The sequence below is a fragment of the Gracilinanus agilis genome, chromosome 1 (assembly GCF_016433145.1).
Source record: "Gracilinanus agilis isolate LMUSP501 chromosome 1, AgileGrace, whole genome shotgun sequence".
In the NCBI taxonomy this organism is placed as follows: Eukaryota; Metazoa; Chordata; class Mammalia; order Didelphimorphia; family Didelphidae; genus Gracilinanus; species Gracilinanus agilis.
The window spans coordinates 52,867,851-52,890,094 of NC_058130.1; the positions used below are offsets into that span (position 1 = coordinate 52,867,851).

General features: G+C 38.9%; 1 protein-coding gene across 2 annotated transcripts in view; it reads right to left on the reverse strand.

The window, feature by feature from the left end:
• SRGAP3 (SLIT-ROBO Rho GTPase activating protein 3) overlaps positions 1-22,244 on the reverse strand; it is a 288,364-nt gene that overhangs the window by 35,442 nt on the left and 230,678 nt on the right. The window contains exons 12-14 of one of the 2 annotated variants that reach the window (XM_044663395.1): positions 13,829-13,859; positions 12,365-12,425; positions 11,101-11,178 (exon numbers count right to left, since the gene is read on the reverse strand). In XM_044663395.1, coding sequence (XP_044519330.1) covers positions 11,101-11,178; positions 12,365-12,425; positions 13,829-13,859 — 170 coding nt within the window. Of the gene's footprint in view, positions 1-11,100; positions 11,179-12,364; positions 12,426-13,828; positions 13,860-18,668; positions 18,772-22,244 lie in introns of both variants that reach the window. The other variant, XM_044663310.1, reaches the window with a different exon arrangement.

Consider the following 22,244-nt stretch of genomic DNA (forward strand, 5'->3'; position numbering starts at 1 on the left):
TGTATCCCCATTTGGAGTTTTCTTGGCAAAGATACTGGAGTGGTTTGCCCTTTCCTTCTCCAGCTTACAGATGAGGATCTGAGGCAAACAGGGTTAAGTGACTTGTCCAGGGCTATACAGCTAGAAAAAGTTTCTGAGGCCACATTTGAACTAAAGAAGATGAGCCTTCCTGATTCCAAGCCCAGCACAGTACCACCTAGCTTCCTCAATAAATCCTTAAGATTTATTTAGTGCTTTGGGGTTTGCAAACTCTATGCAATGCAAACCTTACTTTACAAATTTTATCTTATTTTAACTTCACAACAATCCTGGAAAATAGGTGCCATTATCATTCCCATTTTACAGATGAGAAAACTGATACAGACAAAGGCTTGACTTGTCCAGGATCACTCAGGCAGAAAATGGCTGAGGCCATTGATCCAGTTACACGCCCATTCCAGTAAATGAGTGTTCCAGGAGAGTATAACTGATCCTACTGGTGAGAGGAGATGGTTTCTTTAAAGCCTTCCTCACAACTTTAAAATCATTATCCTCAGAGCCAAGTCTAGAGAAAGGAGGTCCTGGGTTTATAACTGGTCTCAGACACTTCCTAACTGTCCATCATTCAAAACCAATGTCTAGCCTTTATTGCTCTTCTGCCTTGGAACCAATATGCAGTATTGATTTTAAGATGGAAGGTAAGGGTTTATATTTATATAAAAATTTTAAAAGATCATTATCCTCCAATTAGGTTAATAATGACTAATATTTGCATGATATTTTAAGGTTTTCACAGCACTTTACAAATATTATTTCATTTGACTCTTACAATGGTCCTCTGAGGCAAATACAGGTATCATCATCTCCATTTTACAGATGAGAAAATGGAGACTCAGAAATATTAAGTGATTTGTCCAGGGCCACCCAGTTAATAAGAGTCAGAGATGGGATTCAGATAAAGCCTTTCTGACTTGAAATTCAGCATTCTAGCCTCGATACCTTGCAGCAGCCTCAAGGAACAGAGTACAGGAATTATTTCCCATCTAGTATCCCATGGCATCATCATACTCGAGAATAATGACAAAATTTATTCCACACTCATCACTTAGAAATATTTGCTCATGTTTTAAACTTGTGCACCATTTGCCTAGGAGAGACACAGTTAGTAAAGGAAATAAACTCAGCTTTTCTTTCCCACATTCCTCAGCTTTCAAGCTTTTGCAAAGCTGTCTCAGCCTTGAGATGCCAAAATTGTGCAAATTCCCCTGTGACAGAAGCATTCACCAGAGGTGAAACTGTAAGGATGCAATTTCAGACGCCATCAAGATTTTCTAATCAGTCAACCCATGCAGCAGTTTTTAAGGTCAAGGTTAAAAAATCTCCTCTGGCCAAGCCCCAACCAAGGAAGAGGTGCAGAAGTAGGGAAGGGAAGCATGGATAGTAGACTCAGGTGCTGCTGAAAAAAAGATGCCCAGAGATGATGTTTACAAAGCTGCCTAGGTGAAAAGTCACACTTGGGCAAGTGATGGGGTTCCCCTTGCCCTTGTGATTCATACTTGTTCATCCCTGATCCCATAGTGCCTTAAGTATGCCATTACATGAAGACTGTGCCTGTCATATCCTTTGTGGTCAGCTAAGGGCCACTTCCTACAGAAGGGCTTTCCTGATCTTCCTACCCTCTGCTGCTAGTGTCTTGTCTGTCTGTCTCTTTCTATAGGACTCTATTAATTTGGAATCCGAGTTTATAACTTTCTTATATTGTTCTTTAGTTGTTTCATGTATGTGATTCTTTTCTCTTCAACCAGGTTGCAATCTCTTATGGAAGAGGACCAGGTCCCAAACTTCTTTTCCATTCCCCTCTGAACCTAGTCCAAATATAGAATACCCACACATATATAGTAAGTTATTTAGACATAGTTATTTGTATGTTATCTCTCTCATTAGAATTGGAGCTCCTTATGGAAAACAGAAATCCCATTTTCACTTTAATTTGTATTATTAGGGCTTAGCACCTAGACTGGCCCATACTAAAAGATAAATAAATACTTGAAATGACAGAATAATGAGCAACGTAAGAAGATAATGAATATAAAGCATCTTACAAGCCTTAATGATATCTACATATATACACATGTATGTGGATAGAGAGATGATAGAGGCTAGAGAGATAGAGAGGGAGATGGGTAGATGATGGGTAGATGGGTAGACAGAAAGATATAGACACCAGTTATTATATATTACTCTTGGAAATAGCTTTATCTGTAAATATGAAGGACAGTGATGTAGATGGGCATGTGGGGCACAGAGACAGTTGAATTATGAAAACAAAACAGTGATCTCCTCCATGGCAGATTTGGGAGTGAATTACTACTCCAGTGTCAATTCACATCTTCCTAATAGTTTACCTGCATTAGGTTCTCTTCTTAATTCTGCTAGAAAGTTGTAGTGATTTTTCTAGGAACTTTTTTAAGTTTAAGATTGATGGTAGGCAGTAAATCATCCATCATAAAAATATGTTTTGAGAGAATCAAAGATTTATTGAGGTTTTTTTAGAGATTATTTCATTCAAACTCCTTTTATTGAAGAAGCAATTCAAATCTAAAGACAGTACGTACTCTGGTTTGTCTGTCTGAAATTTAACTAGGTTTTCCTTCTGAATGCTATAAGAATATGATGTTTTCCTAGAAATTTTTTCAAATTTAAGATTGATGGAAGAACTGATCAATGTACATGGTAAGAAGAATAAAAGATATATTGAGATGAAGGAGATCTTTAGAGATCATTTCATTCAACATCTATTTACAGGAGAAGAAACTGAGTCTCTGAGACAGTCGTAATCTGTCTAAGGTTACAGAATCAGTTAGTGGCAGAGCCAGCACCAAAATTCAAGTGTTCTAACTTCTTTTGCAGAAAAATTAACCAGAGTAAGAAATAATAAAGCGTGTCACTTGATGTGAAATCTGTGTTCACTTTGAAAAGTGCTAGAAAGAAAGGAAAATGGTGCTTCTTGCCAAGGGCCTCATCCACAAAGTTGGAAGGAACCACTTCTGGACTAGAGAAAAAATGAGCAAGATCATAATTTCTTCTAAAAAGTGTTGAACAGTTAACATCCTTAAGAGATTGAAGTGAAGGATTTAAACACCAAACGATTACCAAGGAAACACATAACGTGCTGGTTTGGGGAGAGTTTAGTCACAAGCTAGAATGTGTGGGAAGTGAAGAGTGGGTGGCAAAAGAGATACAGAGACATGTTAAGACCATCTGGTTGCCAGGGAGATGGCACCACTAAAGGTGCCCCAAAATAGGAAACTTGGAATCAGAAAGAAGATGAAAGCTGGAGAAAAGATGGAATGATTGTGTCCTGGAGGGTTAGAAAGGTAATGAGCAAAAGTGAGGACTGGCACTTGAATATGATCCACAGAGAAAGTAGACAAATATTCCAAAAAGAGAAATTCTGAGAGGTTATTCTTAAAAAAGCAAGAAAGGGACCAGACTGGTCAAGGCCAGATGGAGATGGCCTGAAAAGGGCGAAGGAATATTTTAAGTAGAAAGGGACAGCAAAGGGAAACAAGGTAAGGAATTGAACTAGTGTTGGACACAATGCTAAGAACTTTACAGATTTTTCATTTGATTCTCATTACAACCCTGTGAGGTAGGTCCTCATTTTATAGTTCAGGAAATTGAGGCTGAATAGAGGTTAAATGATTTTCTCAAAGTCCCATGGCTAATAAGTATCTGAGGCCACATTTGAACTCAGGTGTTCTTGACTCCAGGTGCAGTGCTCTAACCACTGGACAACCTAACTAGAAAGGCAAGTAGGCAGAACTGGTACATGGCACGGGGCTAGTCCTATAAAGAAGTCTATGGCCATGGTCTTATGAAATTGATCCAATAGAATGGGTTTGTCTGAGACTTTTTTTTTTTGTAAACAGGGGAACCTTCAAAATTCTTCAGCTTGCCACTGGAGAGTGGCCAGGTACATGACAGAAGCTTGGAAAATGGTGCTGCCAAAGGAAAGAACTTCTCAGTGCTGAAGAGGACAAAGGATACCCACCAGCATGAGAAAGAAACTAAATGATCAGATCTCTGGACTGAACTGTCTAGGAAGCTCACCATCACTAGAACTTCTCAAGCAACTCTTGGATGACCAATTAACTCTCAGAGATTCTCTACTAGAAGTTGGTACATGGGTCTAGAAGTTGTCAGTGGTTCTAAAACTGTGATTTGGGGGGGTCCCCATAACCCTTTCAGGGGATCCTCAAGATCAAAATTATTTTCAAATCGACATATGCTGTTTTAATTTCTACCGTAATAAATGTTTCTTTCTTGGAGGGGATCTTCAATACATTTTAAGAATGTAAATGGGCCCCAAGGCTAAAAAGTTTTAGAATACCTGGATTAAATGACCTCTAATATCACCGAAACTCTAAGAATCTGTGACTTTAGCAATTGGGCTAAGGTGTTTCCTGTATCTTTGTAGCTTATTTGGCTGTTATGAGCTAGATGCCCATGACCTGAAATGTGACAGAAAATTGGAAAGATGGAGGTCAAGCCCAATATGCAGTAGTTAGTCTGGTGGTTTAAAGTACATAAACTTGGGGCAGGGGGGGCAGCTGGGTAGCTTAGTAGATTGAGAGTCAGGCCTAGAGATGGAGGTCCTAGGTTCAAATTCAGCCTCAGACACTTCCCAGCTGTGTGACCCTGGGCAAGTCACTTGACCCCCATTGCCTACCCTTACCACTCTTCCACCTATGAGCCAATACACAGAAGTTAAGGGTTTTAAAAAAATAAAGTACATAAACTTCACAGGGGTCAAATGGAAAACATGAGGAATAGTTAGAGCTTTAGACTTGGAATTACGAGAGAACTGGGTTTGAAGCCTTCCTAAGTAAGATACTTGCTGGGTGAATGTGGTCAAGTCAGTTAATATCTCTGAGCCTCAGTTTCCTCACCTGTAAAATAGAGATGAAAATAGCATCTACCTCACAAAGGTTGTTGTGAGGAAAAATGAAATAAAGAACTTTGCACATTTTAAAGTACTATGTAAATTATGTGAGCACATTGTTGCTGTTATCGTTGCCTACAAATCACAGAATTTTATGATTGAAATAGATCTTAGCTACACATGAAAGAGTCCTCACTAAAACATGGCTGACCAGTAGTCAGTCACCCAGCCTTTGCTTGAAGACATCCAAAGAGGGAAATCCAGTCTCTCTAGAGCAAGCGATCTTTACCTGGGATCCACAGATTCCCAAGGGATCCACAAACTCAGAAAAGAAAAAAAATCGCATCTTTCTTTTCACTAGCCTCTAGCTGAAAATTATAATTTCCTTCAATTATTTATAAACAGTATTCTGAGAAGGGGTCTATAGGCTCCATCAGACTTCCAAAGGGGTCTGCTCATACCACAAGAAGAAGTTTAAGAAGCTCTGCTTTAGAAGTAGCCCATTTCACTAGAGATTATGGGCAAATTAATCTCTCTGATACCAGTTTCCTCATCTAAAAAATAAAGAGGTTAAACTATATGATCTCTCTAAGATCCCTTCCAGCTTGATATTCTATGAATCGTGTTAATTAATGTGGCAAGAACATGAGAGATGTGAGAAGAAACCAGGGTCTTGGGTAGAAATGGAAAAGGATGTCATTTTGGGGAGGATATTAGGGAAGCCTCCAGAAGTACCATGATTTCACAGAACTGACTCAAAAATGGAAGAACTATAAAGGAAATTGTAGCCCTGTAAGAACCTTGAAACTTGGTAAAATATAAAAAAAATTTCCTGAAATAATTTGAAGTCATGAACTTAACATACCATTAACAAAGAAAACTGGACATGTCTAATACTTTTGTGTTTTCAACAAATAAAAATTGTAACAAACTTAAGCTGACTTATTGAACGATATGCATAATTACTATTGCACTGCATGGTAATTAGACATAAATAATTAGCAGTTCACACGAATAACTTCAATTAGTATTACTTTTATGCAGTCAAGCCAAATGTTTACAGTTCTTTTCTTCTCTGTTCTCCATGATCTATAATCAGCAACAGTGTTGACAGCTTCCTTAATGCCATGTTCAATCCTCCTCGTGCATACACACTTACTCTTGTACACAATAAGGGACAGAGATCTTGGATCCTGTTCTCTTGACTGTGCCTCTCCTTACCCTGAGTTCCCTCCAGTGCCACCATCATCACCTGAATGGTACTTCAACAGTTTATACAGCTGTTCCCTACTCTTGGTTCCAGGCTTTGGCATCCTATCTGCCTGAGGAGGCAAAATTCCAGGCTATGTGGACAGCTAAAGGTGACAGAATGAGCACCCAGTAGGGAAGAAGGATACAGGAGACAAGCCAGGCTAAAGAGAAAGACTTCAAAAAAAAGAGAATATGTAAAAGAACTATAGAGTCTCATGAACCTGAAATCTTCCAGCTGGAAGAGGCTATAGAGGTCACTTAGTTGAAATAGAAGAAATTGCTTTTATAACATCCTCCCCATCCCCAAAGTGATCATTCAGCCTCCTGATAGACATCTCTGATATGGAGATGTCACTGTCTCCAAGGCAGGTTATTCTGCTAAAGATACTTTGAATTGCCAGGAAATTATATGCATCTATCTAAGATCTTCCCCTTTGCAACTTCTCCCTCACCATTATTCTAAATGTGGTATCCTGGGGCCAAACCAAAGTTTAATCTCTTAGATGACAAGTTTTAATCTCTTATTTGCATGACAGACCTTCAAATATTGAAAATAGCTATCATAATCCATACAAGTCTTCTCTTCTCCAGGCTAAATACCTGTAGTCCTTCACTTGATTCTCATATAGCATTATCTCATAGCCCTTCTCTATCCTTGCTATCCCTCTCTCATTTATCCATTTCCTTCTTGAAATATGGCCCTTGGATATGATTTGACCCAGGTTGAATACAGGGACCATCATCTCCTTTGTTCTGGAAAATATGCCACTCAATGAAGTCAAAGATTATTTCGCTTTTGGGCTCTCTTATTACATTGTTACCGTACTACACATGCAAATCACTAAAACTTTAAGATCTTTTTCAAAGGAAATATTATTCCTATCATCTTGAACTTGCAAAGTTGCTTTTTGAACCCAAGTTCAGGAATTTGCATTTGTTCCTACTGTATTTCTTCTTATTACATATGAAACACTATCTAACTTATTTAAATCTTTTCTACTCTTGATTCTGTCATCTAATGTGTGACCTATCCCTCTCAGCTTTGCGATGCCTACAAATTTGATAAGCACACTCCTATTTTTTTTTATTAAAGTCATTAACAAAACTATTAAATAATACAGGGACATTTATAGTCATCCACAGCATATTCAGACTCTATTCTTCTATAATGATGTTATGATAATAACAATAACCATAATAATAATGACAGCTAACATTTATATGTTGCTTAATATTCATCTTTAGTTACCTGCTCTGGCTTCCATTTTCTTTGCCTCTATTTGAAAATATTTAGGATGGCCAATGAATTGCTGGTACATCCACATTATTCTCTTTAGATGTGGCCCCACAAATCAGAACATGTTATTTTGCTATTAGAATTTCATTCTTAAGAGTTTTCTTCTACTGTTGGACTGCATTACTCTAGAATTTTAGGTTAAGCAATATTACTCATTCAGTCTCAGAAGAGTTTGAAATTCACTCTTCCCAAATCTATAGTATAAGTAAGCCTAAGTTTGATTTTCCTTTCCTTTTCTATCTAGGATGGTTCAGTTAGCTCCTCCCAAGGTTTACATCATTTCTACTTCAGCAGCCAGTTCTTCTTTTTTTGGCTGAAATCAAGTCCATATTCCTATTTTATGTCCCTCCTTTTTGAAAAATGAAATTTGTGTCTAAGGTGTGGCAAGAATTCATCAGCTAGTCTGCCTTTTATCAAGAGAGAATTTCACAGATATTTGGATGATGAAGTTTTCAACCATTAAATGGCGCCTCCATGTTAGTATTCTAATCATCATGTAATTCCTCTTTTTGCCAGATGGTCTGTTGTAAGTACTTAAGACAATGCATCTTTTTCTTCTTTTGTCATTTTGTTTCTAAATGTCTACCACCACGTTTTCCCTTTTCTGCTTTCTGGATGAGTTATATCTTCTTAATATATAGAGCTACTCTACCATCCTCTTTGTCTATTCTATTCCTTTTAAATAAAGTATATTCCCTTTCAGAGCTATATTCCAGTTGTGGGTTCTACCCTATCAAGTCCCTATATAATTATGAGGTCAAATTTTCATACTTCTGTTTGAATATCTCTAATTTCTCTTGTCCATTACTTATACTTTGGCATCTATATGTAAGGACCAAATATGATGGGATTTGTGGTTGAATCTCTTCTTCAATACTGTTTCCTATAAATTACCAGTCTTCTCTACCAATATTCTTCCCACATTGTTCCTGCATATTGTTTAGGTAGTATGAGCCTTGGTTGATAAATGTAGATAATTTTCTCCCTCTACTTTTATTTTCAGTTTAAAGCCCTCCTGATCCAATAACAAGACTCTAGTCTAACATATTTCTATCATTCTCCGTTCCTGGCCAAAAGTTTATCCTTCCTATACAACCATGATAGCTCTGCTCCTTTAAGACATTCCTTTTGTCATAAGGATTGATGATCTGGAGGATTTCTCTATGAACTGAGAGAACTTCAATAAACTGATGCAGAGTGAAATGAGCAGAACCAAGAGAATATTGTACACAGAAAGTAAAACATTGTGGAACAATCCAATGTAATGAACTTTGTTACTAGTAGCAATGCAATGAGCCAGGACACTCCTAAACGATTTATGTGGAAGAATGCTATCCACATTGAGAGAATGAACTATGGGAGTAGAAATGCAAAAGCAAAACATATGGCAACATTTATCACATGTATATGTGGGTATGTGATTTGGGGTTTAAACTTTAAAAAATGGCTCTATAGAAAAAATGAATAATATGGAAATAGGTATCAAGTGATAACATTTGTATAACCCAGTGGAATTGCTTGTTGGCTCTGGGAGGGGGGAATGGAAGAGCAGAGGGAAAGAAAATGAATCATGTAAAGATGGGAAAATATTTAAAATTTTAAAATAAAAAAAAAGACATTCCTTCTACATGAAGCCTTTCCTGATCATCTCAGCTGCTAATGCCCTTCTCCTAACCTGTATTTCTTTTCTTTATATTCATTGTGTATATGATTTATCTGTGGTCTTATTGTTTTCTCTGACAAAATGCAAGCTCCTTAAGAGTAGGTTTTGCTTCATTTGTATTTATATTCTTAGTACCTAGGACAGTGCCTGGCACCTAGTAGGGACTTAATAAATTCTTGCTGATTAACTACTTAATAATCTAGAGGTGTGAAGTTCGATGTCTATTACAAAAACAGTTAACAAAATTCCCAAATGCTGCAGAAACCAACTTAAGATGTAGTTAGGAAATGTTTAATAAAAATAAGATACAATGTAGATAATGTTAATTTATGGTTTTCTCTGTCAATATGTAGCCTGCAAGGATCTGTTCCTACTTGGAATTGAAATCCCAATCCTCTTTTCCTTCTTAATCACTTGCTTACCTCTAAAAATCTGCCTTCCTCTTCTGAAGACTACAATTAATAATAGTGATTAAAAACACCACCTGTGCCCTTAAGACATCCTCCAGTTTCTGTTTCATACCCAAGACTATATAATCCAATCCACATAAATACTTTCTAGGTCCCTTCTGATAATAATATTTAATTCCAGAGGTGGGTATTGGTTTGGTGGGATTGAGACTAATTGTCATTCCCTGTCAGGCCCTAGATATTTGTTTTAGAAAGAGAGCTGATCGCTCTTATTTTTTCAAGTAAGGTTGACAAATAACCACCTCTAGATTCCACTGCAGGAGTCACCAGTCACCACCATTTGCCAATTTTTACTCTGATCATTATGATTTAACCTCTCTTTTGAATACTCCCAGGGACATACATCATCTTTCCTTGGAATCCAAGAAAAGAGTGTCCTAATTCCAGAAGTTCCAGTGCTCCCATTTATTGAATGAATCTCAGACTAATTATAGCAGCTCTAAATGTTTAGAGATTCTTCATCATCTTCTCCATATCCTGTCCTTCCATCTTTCAACCTCCTGACTCCCATTAGGATTCTCCTCTGCCTTGTCATGTCCATTTTCTTCTTTGTTTTCTCTTGGAAGCATATCTTTATTCTTTCAAAGAACCCTGTGCTTCCCTGATGAGCCTAGAGTGTAGAGATGTGTTCCTACAGCCCTTTTGCCTTCTCTAGGAGGAAGACCAGTGCACATTTTGTTCCTACAGAGCAGCTGTTACATATCATTGACAGAACAAACAGAGTATGCTCTCTGCAGGTGATTGAAAGAGGAGAAGAGATTTATCCTGTGCTCAAGCAGAGAAGGTGGGAAGGGGTAATTTTGTGGGGGAGAGAGAGAAAAAGGGAGATGGATCATTGGGAATATCTGTTTGTGATCATGGTCCTGCAGTGAGGGCTTAGAAAAGGCAGATGATTCTAACACAACTGCCCTTTTGCCCTCAGCAACTACTGGTAAGAGTCTTGTAGCAACTGAAGTTAAGCAAATTCAGCCCATAATCTCTAGTTAAGGAAGGGATCTGAGAGAAGAGATCAAAAGCTGTCCCTTCTGATTCCACCTATGCCACCTCCTAGCCCCTTAATAAACCAAAATTTCTCACATTCAACCCCCACTTCCCTGCAGGGATGATAGGATGTCTCTTTGTGCTCCAAACTCTCTTCTCCCTGCTCAATGATTCCAGAAAATCTAGTGAAGGGAAAATCAAAGCCTTTTGATCCCACAATTAGAGATAAAAGGCTTATTATAATGCAAATGTTGTGGAAGAGGATGGATGTGTCATCTAAGTGCTTTCAAGGTTTACCAAAATGGATTTCTGTTTCAGACAGAATTCAATGCCTCACAGCCTTGCCAAAGACCCTTAGCACAGCAGCACAGCATGTAGACTCTCACCTGGGAAAAAGCAAACCCTCTGCAAAGTCATATATACTTTTTCCAGACCCCTTAACTCCTCCCCCCACAACCTGCCACCTGCAAAAGGTTCCTAATCCTCTACCATAAAATTTTATGCCCATTCATACCTCTCTCAAAGGAATTTTTAATGTCATTGACTTCAACCTGCGATCCAGGCACTCTAAAGATCCCTTGCTGTTGGAGACCTGGGAAAGCAGAAAATATGAGATAATCAGAACACTGAGCATGTTCATGAGTCCCCTCCCCCTTTGCTCTTTTCCTATCCATATCCCCAACCTTGCATTGAATCATTCATAACAAAGGACAGAGATCAGTTAGAAACTAAACACAACAGGCCTGACCAGCCAGCAACTAGCAAAGAAAATGCCTTCCCAGAGCCAAAGGGGCCATGAGCCAGAAGCTTTAAAACTAAACTTCTGGAAAAGGAATGGGGAATAAAATGGATCCTTTTTCTTTTTTGTTGTTGTTATTCCTTCCATATCATCTCCGAAACATAATTAGGACTCTTCATACCCAGGCGAGTGCTGCAAACTACACTCAGGAAAGGAAATATGAAGTCACTCCTTTGGGTGATCAATGTGGAAAGAGTCAGAGTCCTCAGAATACCTTAGCTCAAGACTCTTGCTAGGGAAGCTGGGGGAAGGAGTCAGGCCAGTTTACTTCAGCTTGCCATTTTAATTATTCTTGCTGAGTAGGTGCTAGGCTGTACTGTCCCTAAGATGTAGAAGGACTGCAACACCTTCTAAATTCAGCAACCTGGAGCAAAGCCCCTGTTACCCAGCCCCAGTTAGTATACTGCCTCATCTCTTTCATCTTAATTTAAATTCAAGTCTATGGACATGCAGCTGGGAGAGGAAGCCCTACACAAAACCTATATTTACAGGAGATCAATAGTTAGAATAAGAAGCTACCCTTTGACAAACTGAGGTCATCATAAGACATATTTTTTTTCCTCTATTGCCTTATATGTCTCTGGGGAGTAAAGACTTTGTCTTGTTTACTTTTGGACTTCTTATAATTTCTGAGCACATAATAGGTGTCCAATAAAAATTTATGGAATGAATTAATAGAAAGGCCAGCCAAATGGCACCTACCATCAATGATTGATCAGCTGATCTGAACAATAAAGTTAGAGCTTAAAATGTTTGGAGAGTGAGAAGTTCGGACACCCCATCCTCTTCTTTTCCTTCTTTCTCATTTCACTTTGTTTCTCTCCCCTTACCTAGAAAGCACCCACCCAGAGAGTTTGTAGATAGCCTAAGCAGATATTCTAGAATAACTTTGGACCAATTAGGAGGAAACCAGGGAAGACAAGATTTTCCCACCACCCACCCTACCCAGCTGAAGGCAATGGTGTTGCCAAGGGCTTACCATATAAATTGATGTAGCGGATACAGCTTTCCACCACCAGGGGTATAGCCTGCCCTGAATCCTTAAGAGAGAATTAAGACCTTTTTCACTTGGTTTGATTTTTAACACATTTGGATATAATCTCAAGCACACATGTGAGCTCCAGATGAAAGATGAGCACCGCCCCCAAGTTAGTGAGAAGCTAAGCAAGGAGCTGCCCCACCTTGCTGTCTCCATGAGCAGTTGGAAATGAGGAGGAGTGATCAATTATGCAGGAAAAGGCATGGCTACTCTAGCATAGGAGAAATGCTCTGTCTCGTTACCCAGCTGAGAGAGAGGCCATGGTTCTTGCAGCTGTACATTTCTCTTCAGAGAGGAGATGCTTAGGGCACTCCTGGTGGCTAGCCCTTCCTGTTTGGGTGGTGGGGATGGAAGCATGTTTGTAGGTTTGGGTCCTACCATCTTTTGTTTTAGCAACTCTAGTTTCTCTGCAAAGCTAGGAGGTAGAGGAGATGGGGGAATTCTCAACACTTCAGAGACACAGTGGACTTGTAAGCTAAGGTTGTTTTGGAGTAGAAGAGATTCAGTCTCTTGCTCCCAAATGCCCTATCCCAGCTCTGGGCTCCAGGAGCTCTAAAGTAAAAGAGTAGGAGCCCAACTCCTATTCTAGTCCCTTGCATATTGACCATTAGCACAGGCAAAGGACAAGGGCCACTTAAAGCTGGCCCATCAGGCACTAAGAGCCTGAGGCATTACAGCTTATTTTTGAATAATCTAAGCACTCTGACATTCTCTTGAAAGGAAAAAATGCGACAGCTAATGTGTACTGCCTGAATAATGTTAAACCAATGTTCAGGGTGAACCATGTCCATGTGAAGTGTGACTGTCTTCAATTTCCTCTTTCCTGAATGACCTTTTATACAAAATTTTTCATACCACGGGATTTGGGTAAGAGTTGGATTTTCTTTATGGTTCAGTTGACATCCAACATTAACCACCCCCTCAAACTAATGCTGGTTGTTGACCGTGAATTGTAACATTACTAAAGGGGGTGGGGGAATGTTTCCCAAGTCCTGCCAGAGTTATAGAATTACAGAATATTAGAGTCAAAAGGGCCTTTCAGATCATCTAGTTCAACTCCCTCATTTTATAGAGGAAGAAACTGAGGCCACGAGAGGGTAAGTGACTTGCTCAGTCTAAAAAGTAACAATCACAAGCTACCTTAAAAAGTAAGAAAACAAGCATGAAATACATGGTGAGCTCATACCAGGGAGATGGCTTAATGGGATTTTTTACTTTCCCTCCTAACCCTCTAACTAATACATTCCTTACTGATTCACAATGAATAAGTGTAGAGGAGGAGACCGTTGGCCAATTGGTAAAGGGAATGTGGGGTTTTGTGCTGGAAGCCATTCTCTGGGACAGGGAGAGACACCAATCATTCCCCTCATACCGAGTGGAATGAAAGGCCTGTCTAGTAAATACCTGGTTCCTGGCTCGAGCATTTCTTCTTCCTCTGATAACCAAAAAAAGCAGCAGAGCAGGAGAAAAAGAAAAGATTACGCAAGAATGGGATCAGTTAGAGTAAGCATATCCTTCAGAGAACGTGAGAGCTCAGATGCAATGGCAGCCAAGAAAGGTCAAAGTCAGACCCAAGGAAAGACTGGCCAGGTGGATGCCCGGGCTCTGAGCCTTATTGATGAATGGGGAGCCAGGCAACTTGCCACATGCCTCAGACCAGAATTCTACCATGACTCCTTCTCTCATCCATACTGGTGCTTTAGACCAAGGGCACTCACAGAATCTCTTTGTCTCATCCAAAGACAGGAATAGAGCCCTTGTGAAGGTAATCTTTATACCTAGATGTGGTTCTTCCCAGAGATTCCCTAACAGATGCATCTCTCATTCCTGATCAAATGAATTACTCTCCTATGGTCACTCTGAGTGAAATGTGCCTTAATATGTAGGTTGGAAAAGGAGCATATTACTGGAGTTTTTCTATAATGCCATCTTTGGAGTCACAGGATTATTGATTTAGAGATAGAAGGGGCCTTTGGTATCATTTGATCTAATCACTAACTTTACACATGAGGAAACTGAGACCCAATAGGTAAAATGAATTTCACAAGGTCACAAAGGGATTATGGGGCAAAGCCAGAATTCAAACTTGGGATTTCTGATTTTGAGGACAGTGGTTTTTTCCATAACACCAAAGATGAAGCCATTATACTATGAGGTGGCTTTTTTCCCCCTTTAATAACCAACCCCTTTTGGAAGGGCTCCAAACTGAATTCAATTTCTATCCAATCATCAAATTCCACCATGTAGTAAACAGTGCCAAAAAGGGGTTCCAATGTATTCCCATCTCCCCTGGCCCCACCTCAAGACTATCTTCCATCTACTCTGTATATTATCTTATACATATCTTAGTCATTTTCATATTTATCTTCCCCTTTAGAATGTGATCTCCTTGAGAGCAGGGGCTGCTTTGCTTTTCCTTTTCCTTGTATTCCCTTCATTTCAGAGCTTAGCACGGTGCCTACCATAAAGTAAACACTTAAATATTTATTGACTGACGTTAAGTCAACTGGACAAATTTTTCTTTTGGATCTTTATCCAATATACTTTCATCTCCTTCACTCAATTGGTCTATATGATTTTGAACTAGAAGAATGAAAGGAAAGGAATGATAGCTTTTGTTTTTATTACTGTTGTCTAATAACACATTTTATAAAAGCTACGGGCACTGAATGCTTAGGGATTCACTTTGTGCCCTGGAGTTTAATGGGAAACAAAACTATCTCATCAAGGCTTTACAAGAAGACAGGGCTAGTGGGTTAGAGAACTGTCTATATGGTAAACTATAGGAAACTCTTATCAAGTGTTTTGCCTGCTAGAATTTTCCACTAAGTGGCACCACTATTATATCCATGTTTGTTCTTAGTTGTAAAAACACTGAATGGCAAGAAATTTTTAAAAGGTCTTATGTAGCAGTATCTTAAAATCTCAAGATATTGTTTTCCTCACAAATCAGTTTTCCTGTTATAAAATTAAATTCTAACACTAGACAGAGAATCACATTTTTCTCAGTCTGAAATAAAAAACAGGAGTCTGAAAACACCTGTGCTTGCATCTATAAGGCAGGGTTTTATCACTTGATGTAACAAATTCTCTTGTAGTCTACTCAGTGCTTATTATCTAGGGAATTGCTTTTCATCTCTACCAGCAGGATTATTAAGTATCTATGCTGATGCTATACTAAATAACCTTTCATGAATATATTTCAAAACTAAGGAAACATTTACTTCTGGAAACTTCTACTGGGAGATATCAGAAGCATCATAGAATGACTAAGTTATGTTCAGAATAATTTTAGGGTTAAGTACATTTATAATAAAATCTTATAGATTTCAAAGATTTTTTTATAGATTTAAAGATTTTCAAGATTATAATAAATCTTCTGAAATATGTAATAAAATAAAGTACAACTATTAAGCAATGAAATTAATTACTGAATAAACATTTCATAGTATGATTATTATTATATTAGTGAGTATGAGAATAATTATGGAGTATGATTATTACTCTATAAAGTACTTATCTTTGGATTCTATATACTTATTTCAAAGAGGATATTATTGCTCAAAACACTATATGCACTCCTTTTTGGAAAATGTCTTCAGAACCACTTTATTAGCCAAACATGAAAATCAAGCTTATATCTGACATTAGACCTTATTTTAAACCCCAAATGGTATCACTGTTTGTTCACTCATCTTAGTGACACTGGACTATTTCCAAAAATTATATATACCTTAAAAGAATAAATATTTGTCACTATTTGATATATCAGAAAAAGTATACAATAGCTTCAAAAGGGAATTAACAAAGAGAAAGTCTAAAAATATGTGGAATAATGATCATACTATTAGAATAAACCTTTAACTTCCCAAGTTGATGAATTTCAAGGACAACATATATTTAGATGTTTAGGATCTGCTCTTTGAATATCAGTCACATTATTTTAAATAAGCCACCTCTTGCCATATTGGCTTAATTTCTATATTCTTCAACCTTCTGAATTGGAGAAAGAAAGTAGGAAGGATGTACAGAAATATTAAAAAGATGGCTACTCTTCAAATTATTATATATAACATTAGTGCATATATTGTATATGAAATTCTTACATACAAATGCTGTATACCTCTATTAACCAAATTGTTCAATGGACAAGAATACTCCATTCTTCAATATCATCTGGTAACAGTGAGCTCACTATTTACAGATGTTAAATGATGAGACATTTTAAAATCTTGAGAGCTATGTCCTATCTTTTGTCTATACTATTTCCTGAGTCTGGAATGCCTTCCCTACTCCTCTCTACCTCTGATTGTCGCTAGACTCTTTTTTATACTAATCATACAGTACCTTGGATTTGTATTATCTTTTTTTGTAACTATGGTCTATCTCTCAAGGTTATAAGCTCCTTGAACATAGGCATCATGTCATATTTCCTTTCAACCTTTTAACACCTAGCACAGTTTTCTACACATAATGGGAACTCAAAAAATGTTTATTTACTAATTGATTCATTTATTGATACAAAGATCTAAGAGAGGAGATATTAGAGGAGACCTTCTAAAGAAACTATTTGGGGAGGAAGGGCAAGTAGAAGAAAAAAAAAGTTGGAGGAAAAAATGGATATGTCCGTCACCTTCCAAATGCAATTCTCTTCTAAATCCAGCTGGATAAATACTTACTTTCTGGGGGAAATTGCTGATAGTAATATCTTATCTCCTTGGACACCCCCTATAGTAGGACAGATTCGCCAAAACTCTACTATAAAAAAATTATCACTCTGGAACATTAACTTCACCTGAAAATGCTCTCACCTACCTCTTCTTTCCTAATACTAAGCACATAAAGATTACTCCCAAAGACTTCTTGGGATTCTATTTTGTTGATGGGATCTTCTGTCTAACCTTGGGACATTATCTTAACTTCAGGTATACCCTACTCACCGATACCATTCCTTCCCCTAACCTAGCCCCCAAACCCCAAAAGCCCAATGCTGTACCACCCTGCCTGTATCCAGGAAAGGAAGCTGGAACTGGTCGATTTTACTCATTACAAGGTATGCCACCATTCCTCCCTCCTTAAAAATTCTTGCTAGGAAAAAATGCTTGAAGCGGTGGAGGAGGCAAGATCTTACTTAGGCAGGATTGAGAGCTCTTACGGGAAACAGAAACTTCTCCAGATACCTAAGTGTTTCATTTTCTGTAGATGGTATCTGTCAACTAGACAGCATTTGGCTCTCAAACCAACCAGCTGGAGTAATTTTTTTCCTCCTTAAGTAATGCCGAGAATAACTATTTTCTTCCTTAGCTACTCTCTTCTCTTTCACTCTTCCGCCACCTGCTAACATCAGAGTGTCTCTCCAAAAGGGTTTTGCCATCCACCTCTAGGTGTTACAACTGGGACAGCTTTCTGTTACTCCATCCAGAAAAGAGAAAAGAGAAAGTGAATTCAATGGAGATAAATGGGATTTTTTTTATTTTGTTATTTTAAGTGAGTATTAAATGAGATGATATATGTAAAGCACTTTGCAAACCTTCTAGTGCAACATAAATGAAAATTATTATTATTATTACTAGCAGTAAAAATAATTATAACCTGTGACTCCAAAGAGTTTATTCCAACTCAAACTCTTCTGGTGGGGGGAAATGTGCAGGAGAAGAGGAATAAATTATATGAGGGAAGTTTTTCAGAGGAGAAACTAATAAATATAGAATATGCTTTCTTCCTCTGGTATCATGCCAAGTTGTTGGCTTTTTTTTATTGTTTTTTTGTCAATGATCCTCAGGGATTTTCTTTCTGTGTCAGTAAATCAATCATCTTAGACTGGGGAAGAATGAGAGAAGGTAACACCAGGGTGTTCCCTTTACTATAGCCCCCCACAGGCAGGGCTGTTCTGTCTGCTGTGATAAGATATGACTGGCTGAGATTCAGGTGCCAGCAATTCATTTCCACTTAGGTTCCATTGGGGTTTGTCATTCATTTTCTGCCTTTTATGAGCTTTTCTTTCTTTTATCATCTTATTCCTGCCCCACCTCTACTAATGCACAAGATGGTGGGAAGGAAAGGAGAGGAGACAATGGCTTTCGTTGGAAATCTTCGCTGAGAACCAGAGCAGACACACAGAGAGGGAATGGCCAAGGCAATGGAAAAGACTTGGCCATTGAGGAGAATGAGTAGCAGGAAAGAGAGGAAGGCTGCCATTACATCTTGGAGCATTCACAGACTCTTCAGGTTCCCCAGCAAGTACCTTAATGAACGTTTCCATACGGCCGTTAAAGAGTTTATGATTATACACTGAGAGAGGCCTAGGTCTCCTCATTTTCTGTGGTTTAGGGGGAAGACATGGGGGCCTAGGGGAAAACGGAACAAAAGAAATCAACAAAAACAACCAACATGAACAGCAAACTGGAAAAGCTCTGAGAACTCATGGCCAGTGAGGGGCTGCGGGGACAGAATCCACCCCCACAGTCCTTGAGTCCCAGGGCTTCTGTTGACAGCACTCCATCTGTAAGCCTTCAGAAGTTTATGACTATATTTAAATGGATCTTGGTTACCCACCATGTGAAGCAGTTTTTAGGCTTAAAACTGTTCAAAGAAACAGGAGCATGTAACACAAATACATGCTAAATTGTCACTATTCAATAGGAAGAAAACAATAACATCGTATTCCATGGACCACTGTCTTGTCAATCTGGAGGCTACCATCCTGAAAAGCTAACAAGATGGAGAAGGAATTAGGAGAGAGAGAGAGATAACTGATAGCCGGAGAAAGCAAGAGACTTTCAAAGATGACCATAAAGGATGATTTCTATTGTTTTTTGGCTGAAATTCAGTGTTCAATTACCGTAGAATTATCTTCCTAATGCCTCTTGGCATTCCAAATGCACTGGATTAATCTTATCCCACTGGCCTGCTATGAACAAGGTAATCATTGCCCCCATTTTACAGATAAAGAAGCTAAGGTCTAGAAAGGGGCTCTCCCTTGAATGAATTTTTTATGTGAATTGGAACTGAATCCCAAAACAACCAGATCTAACTGCAGCTATGTGCTCTGGCCCTATGAGCCATTGGTCCCAGGGTTTGGCTGTGGGGCTGAAAGTGTCTTGCTTTGGTTTAAATTTGCCTTTTTCCTGAGTTCCACTGTTCAACAGACTAGAGCAGCCAAATCAGGGGGGGAAACACCAGTACAATTCACCAAGAGACAGTGTAACAGCCACAGACACTGGACACGTTTCCAAGGTTGCTGAACATGCATATACCTGTGGGTTTCTATTTGCTCATCTTTTATTACCCAGGGTAGCCTGACTCAACATGGCTATTTTCTTGGAATAATCTGTTTGAGATTAGGAAAAGTTCCCACCAACCAAGAAAAACGGTCACAGATTTAGAGGTGGAAGGGAGTTTTGAGGTCAAACTCATTCAGTGGTGTCAAACTCGGAAATGGATCCCTGCAAGCCACATATTGACTTAGAAAGTCACAAATTGACATTATCTATGTTGTTCAACATTTCCCAGTTACTTTTTAATCTGTCTTTATGAGGGACAGCTAGGTGGTTCAGTGGATAGAGAGCCAGATTCAGAGTTGGGAGATCCTGAGTTCAAATCTGACCTCAGACACTTCCTTGCTGTGTGACCCTGGGAAAGTCACTAAACTCCCATTGCCTAGCCCTTACCATTCTTCTGCCTTGGAACCAATACACAGTATTGATTCTTCTAAGGGTTTAAATTTCTTTTTTTTGGTTCATACCTGCCTCAGGTCATGGACCATAAGTTTGACACCTCTGATTTATAATCCAAACCTTCATTTTACAGATGAGGAAACTGACACCAACAGAGATTTAGAGACTTAACCAAAGTCACTCAGGGAAAACATGGCAGAAATCGGATTCGGATTCAGGTGATCAAAATCCAAAGCCAGTTTAAGGATTTGAATAAAAATTTGGTTCTTCTCTGGAGGTGAAGAATTGAATCATAGAACTGGAAGAACAGGTGAGAATACTAATACCCAGAAAGGGAAAATGACTTGCCCACGGTCACACAGTTAGTCTATGGCAGAGATTACCTAACATGCAAGCTGGGGTTTCTGTCCAGACCCACAGACAAGCATGGTTTCTTCCCTGCTACCAGGGCATTTGTTGACTTATTATATCAATACACCAAGCAGATTTAAGAAACCCAACTAACCCCCACCCAGGTCCCAGAGAGCAAATGTTGCTGGTCCCAGGCAGGACATGCATGGGAAGACACAGCTGACATCCAAAACATCTAGCTACTACCACTATAAAAACAAGGGTTGAAAGGATCAGTTTTACATAGAAAATGACTAAAGAAATAACTATGAAGGTTGAGAAGAACACAAGAGGCAAGATTGTTCCAAGCCCAACATCAATCTACAGTCTCTTGGTGAGAGAAATCCATTTATATCATTTATTTAAGTGACCTTTTGGGGGCTGTCAGTGATCTATCTGCCTTTGTGTTTTCAAGTAGAATGGCCAAAAGAAAATACCAAAAATCTTGCCTAGGGCCACAAGCTTCAAAACTTTGGAACAGTGTGCAACTTGAAGAAAACAAATATGTTAACCTTGTGTAAAGTAATGGATTTGGGGGTGAGGTGGGAGAAGCAATGGAAGGGAAAATGTTCTAACTTCTTCAAGGCATTTACACATTTGTAATTTAATCATATCCTCACAACAACCCTGTGAGGTAGGCAGAGACATGCCCATTTTACAGATGGGCAAGTGGTGGGAGTTCAAAGTGGTGCCCATATTCATTTACGTTAGGTAGTGGTAATAGTAAGTGATGATGATTTTAGGTCTCTGAACTTCAATCTGGGGTAATGGGTTGGGGTCAAGGGCACACAAAATTCTGAAAATGCTTTTGTCATACACTATCCAGTGGAATCGAGAAGATTGAATGAACACTCAGGGCCAAGATCACCAGATCCCCTTTGATTATAGGCTGGATAGACAAGGGTAAAAGAATACACATATCCCCCAAAAAACTAGGGTGTTGGCCTGGTTGCCTCCGCTCAAAAATAAAGTTCCCAGTGCTTTGGAGCCTGGAGATACATAGGGAAGGAGAGAGGTAAGAAACAATTTTCCACTTGTGTTGTCCACTCCTGGAAAGAAAGCTAAGGATCAGTTAAAAGCAAAAAGGTTGATTTCTTGTTGAGGCGCTTTGGAAGCAGGCCTCTGAGGTAGAATTTCTGATCAGAAAACATAGGGGTCTCAACTTCAAACAACATCAAATTGGTACAGACTTACTGAAGTGCTGGATGGGACACAAGGTGGGGAGCAGAGGAAGGGCTCAGCCAAGGAAAGTGAGGCAATCTAAGTCTTCCATCTCTTCTGCTGGTCAATGGCAGAGAGAGACAGACAGACGGACAGAGAAAGAAAGAGAGAGAGAGGGTAGGGGGAAGAAGAGAAGTTAGGATAGGAAAAAAGGAGAGGAGAGATAGATGGAGGAAGAAAAGAAAGAGAGAAAGCAGGAAAAAAGAAGAAAGAAAGAGAAAGGGACAGAGACAAGGAAACAGGAAAAGGAGATTTGAATAAAAAAGAGAGGAGAAGGTAAGGGGAAAAATAGAGGGAGAGAGAGGAAGAAGAGAAGTTAGGATAGGAAAAAAGGAGAGGAGGGAGAGTTGGTAGAGGAAAGAAAAGAGAGAAAGAGGGAAAGGGTAAGAAAGAAAGAGAAAGGGACAGAGACAAGGAAATAGGAAGAGGAGAAGAAAATAAAAAAGAGAGGGAGAAGGTGAGGAGAAAAAACAAAGAGGGAGAGGGAGGGAGAAAGGGGGAGGGAGGGAGAAAGGGGAAGGGAGGGAGAAAGG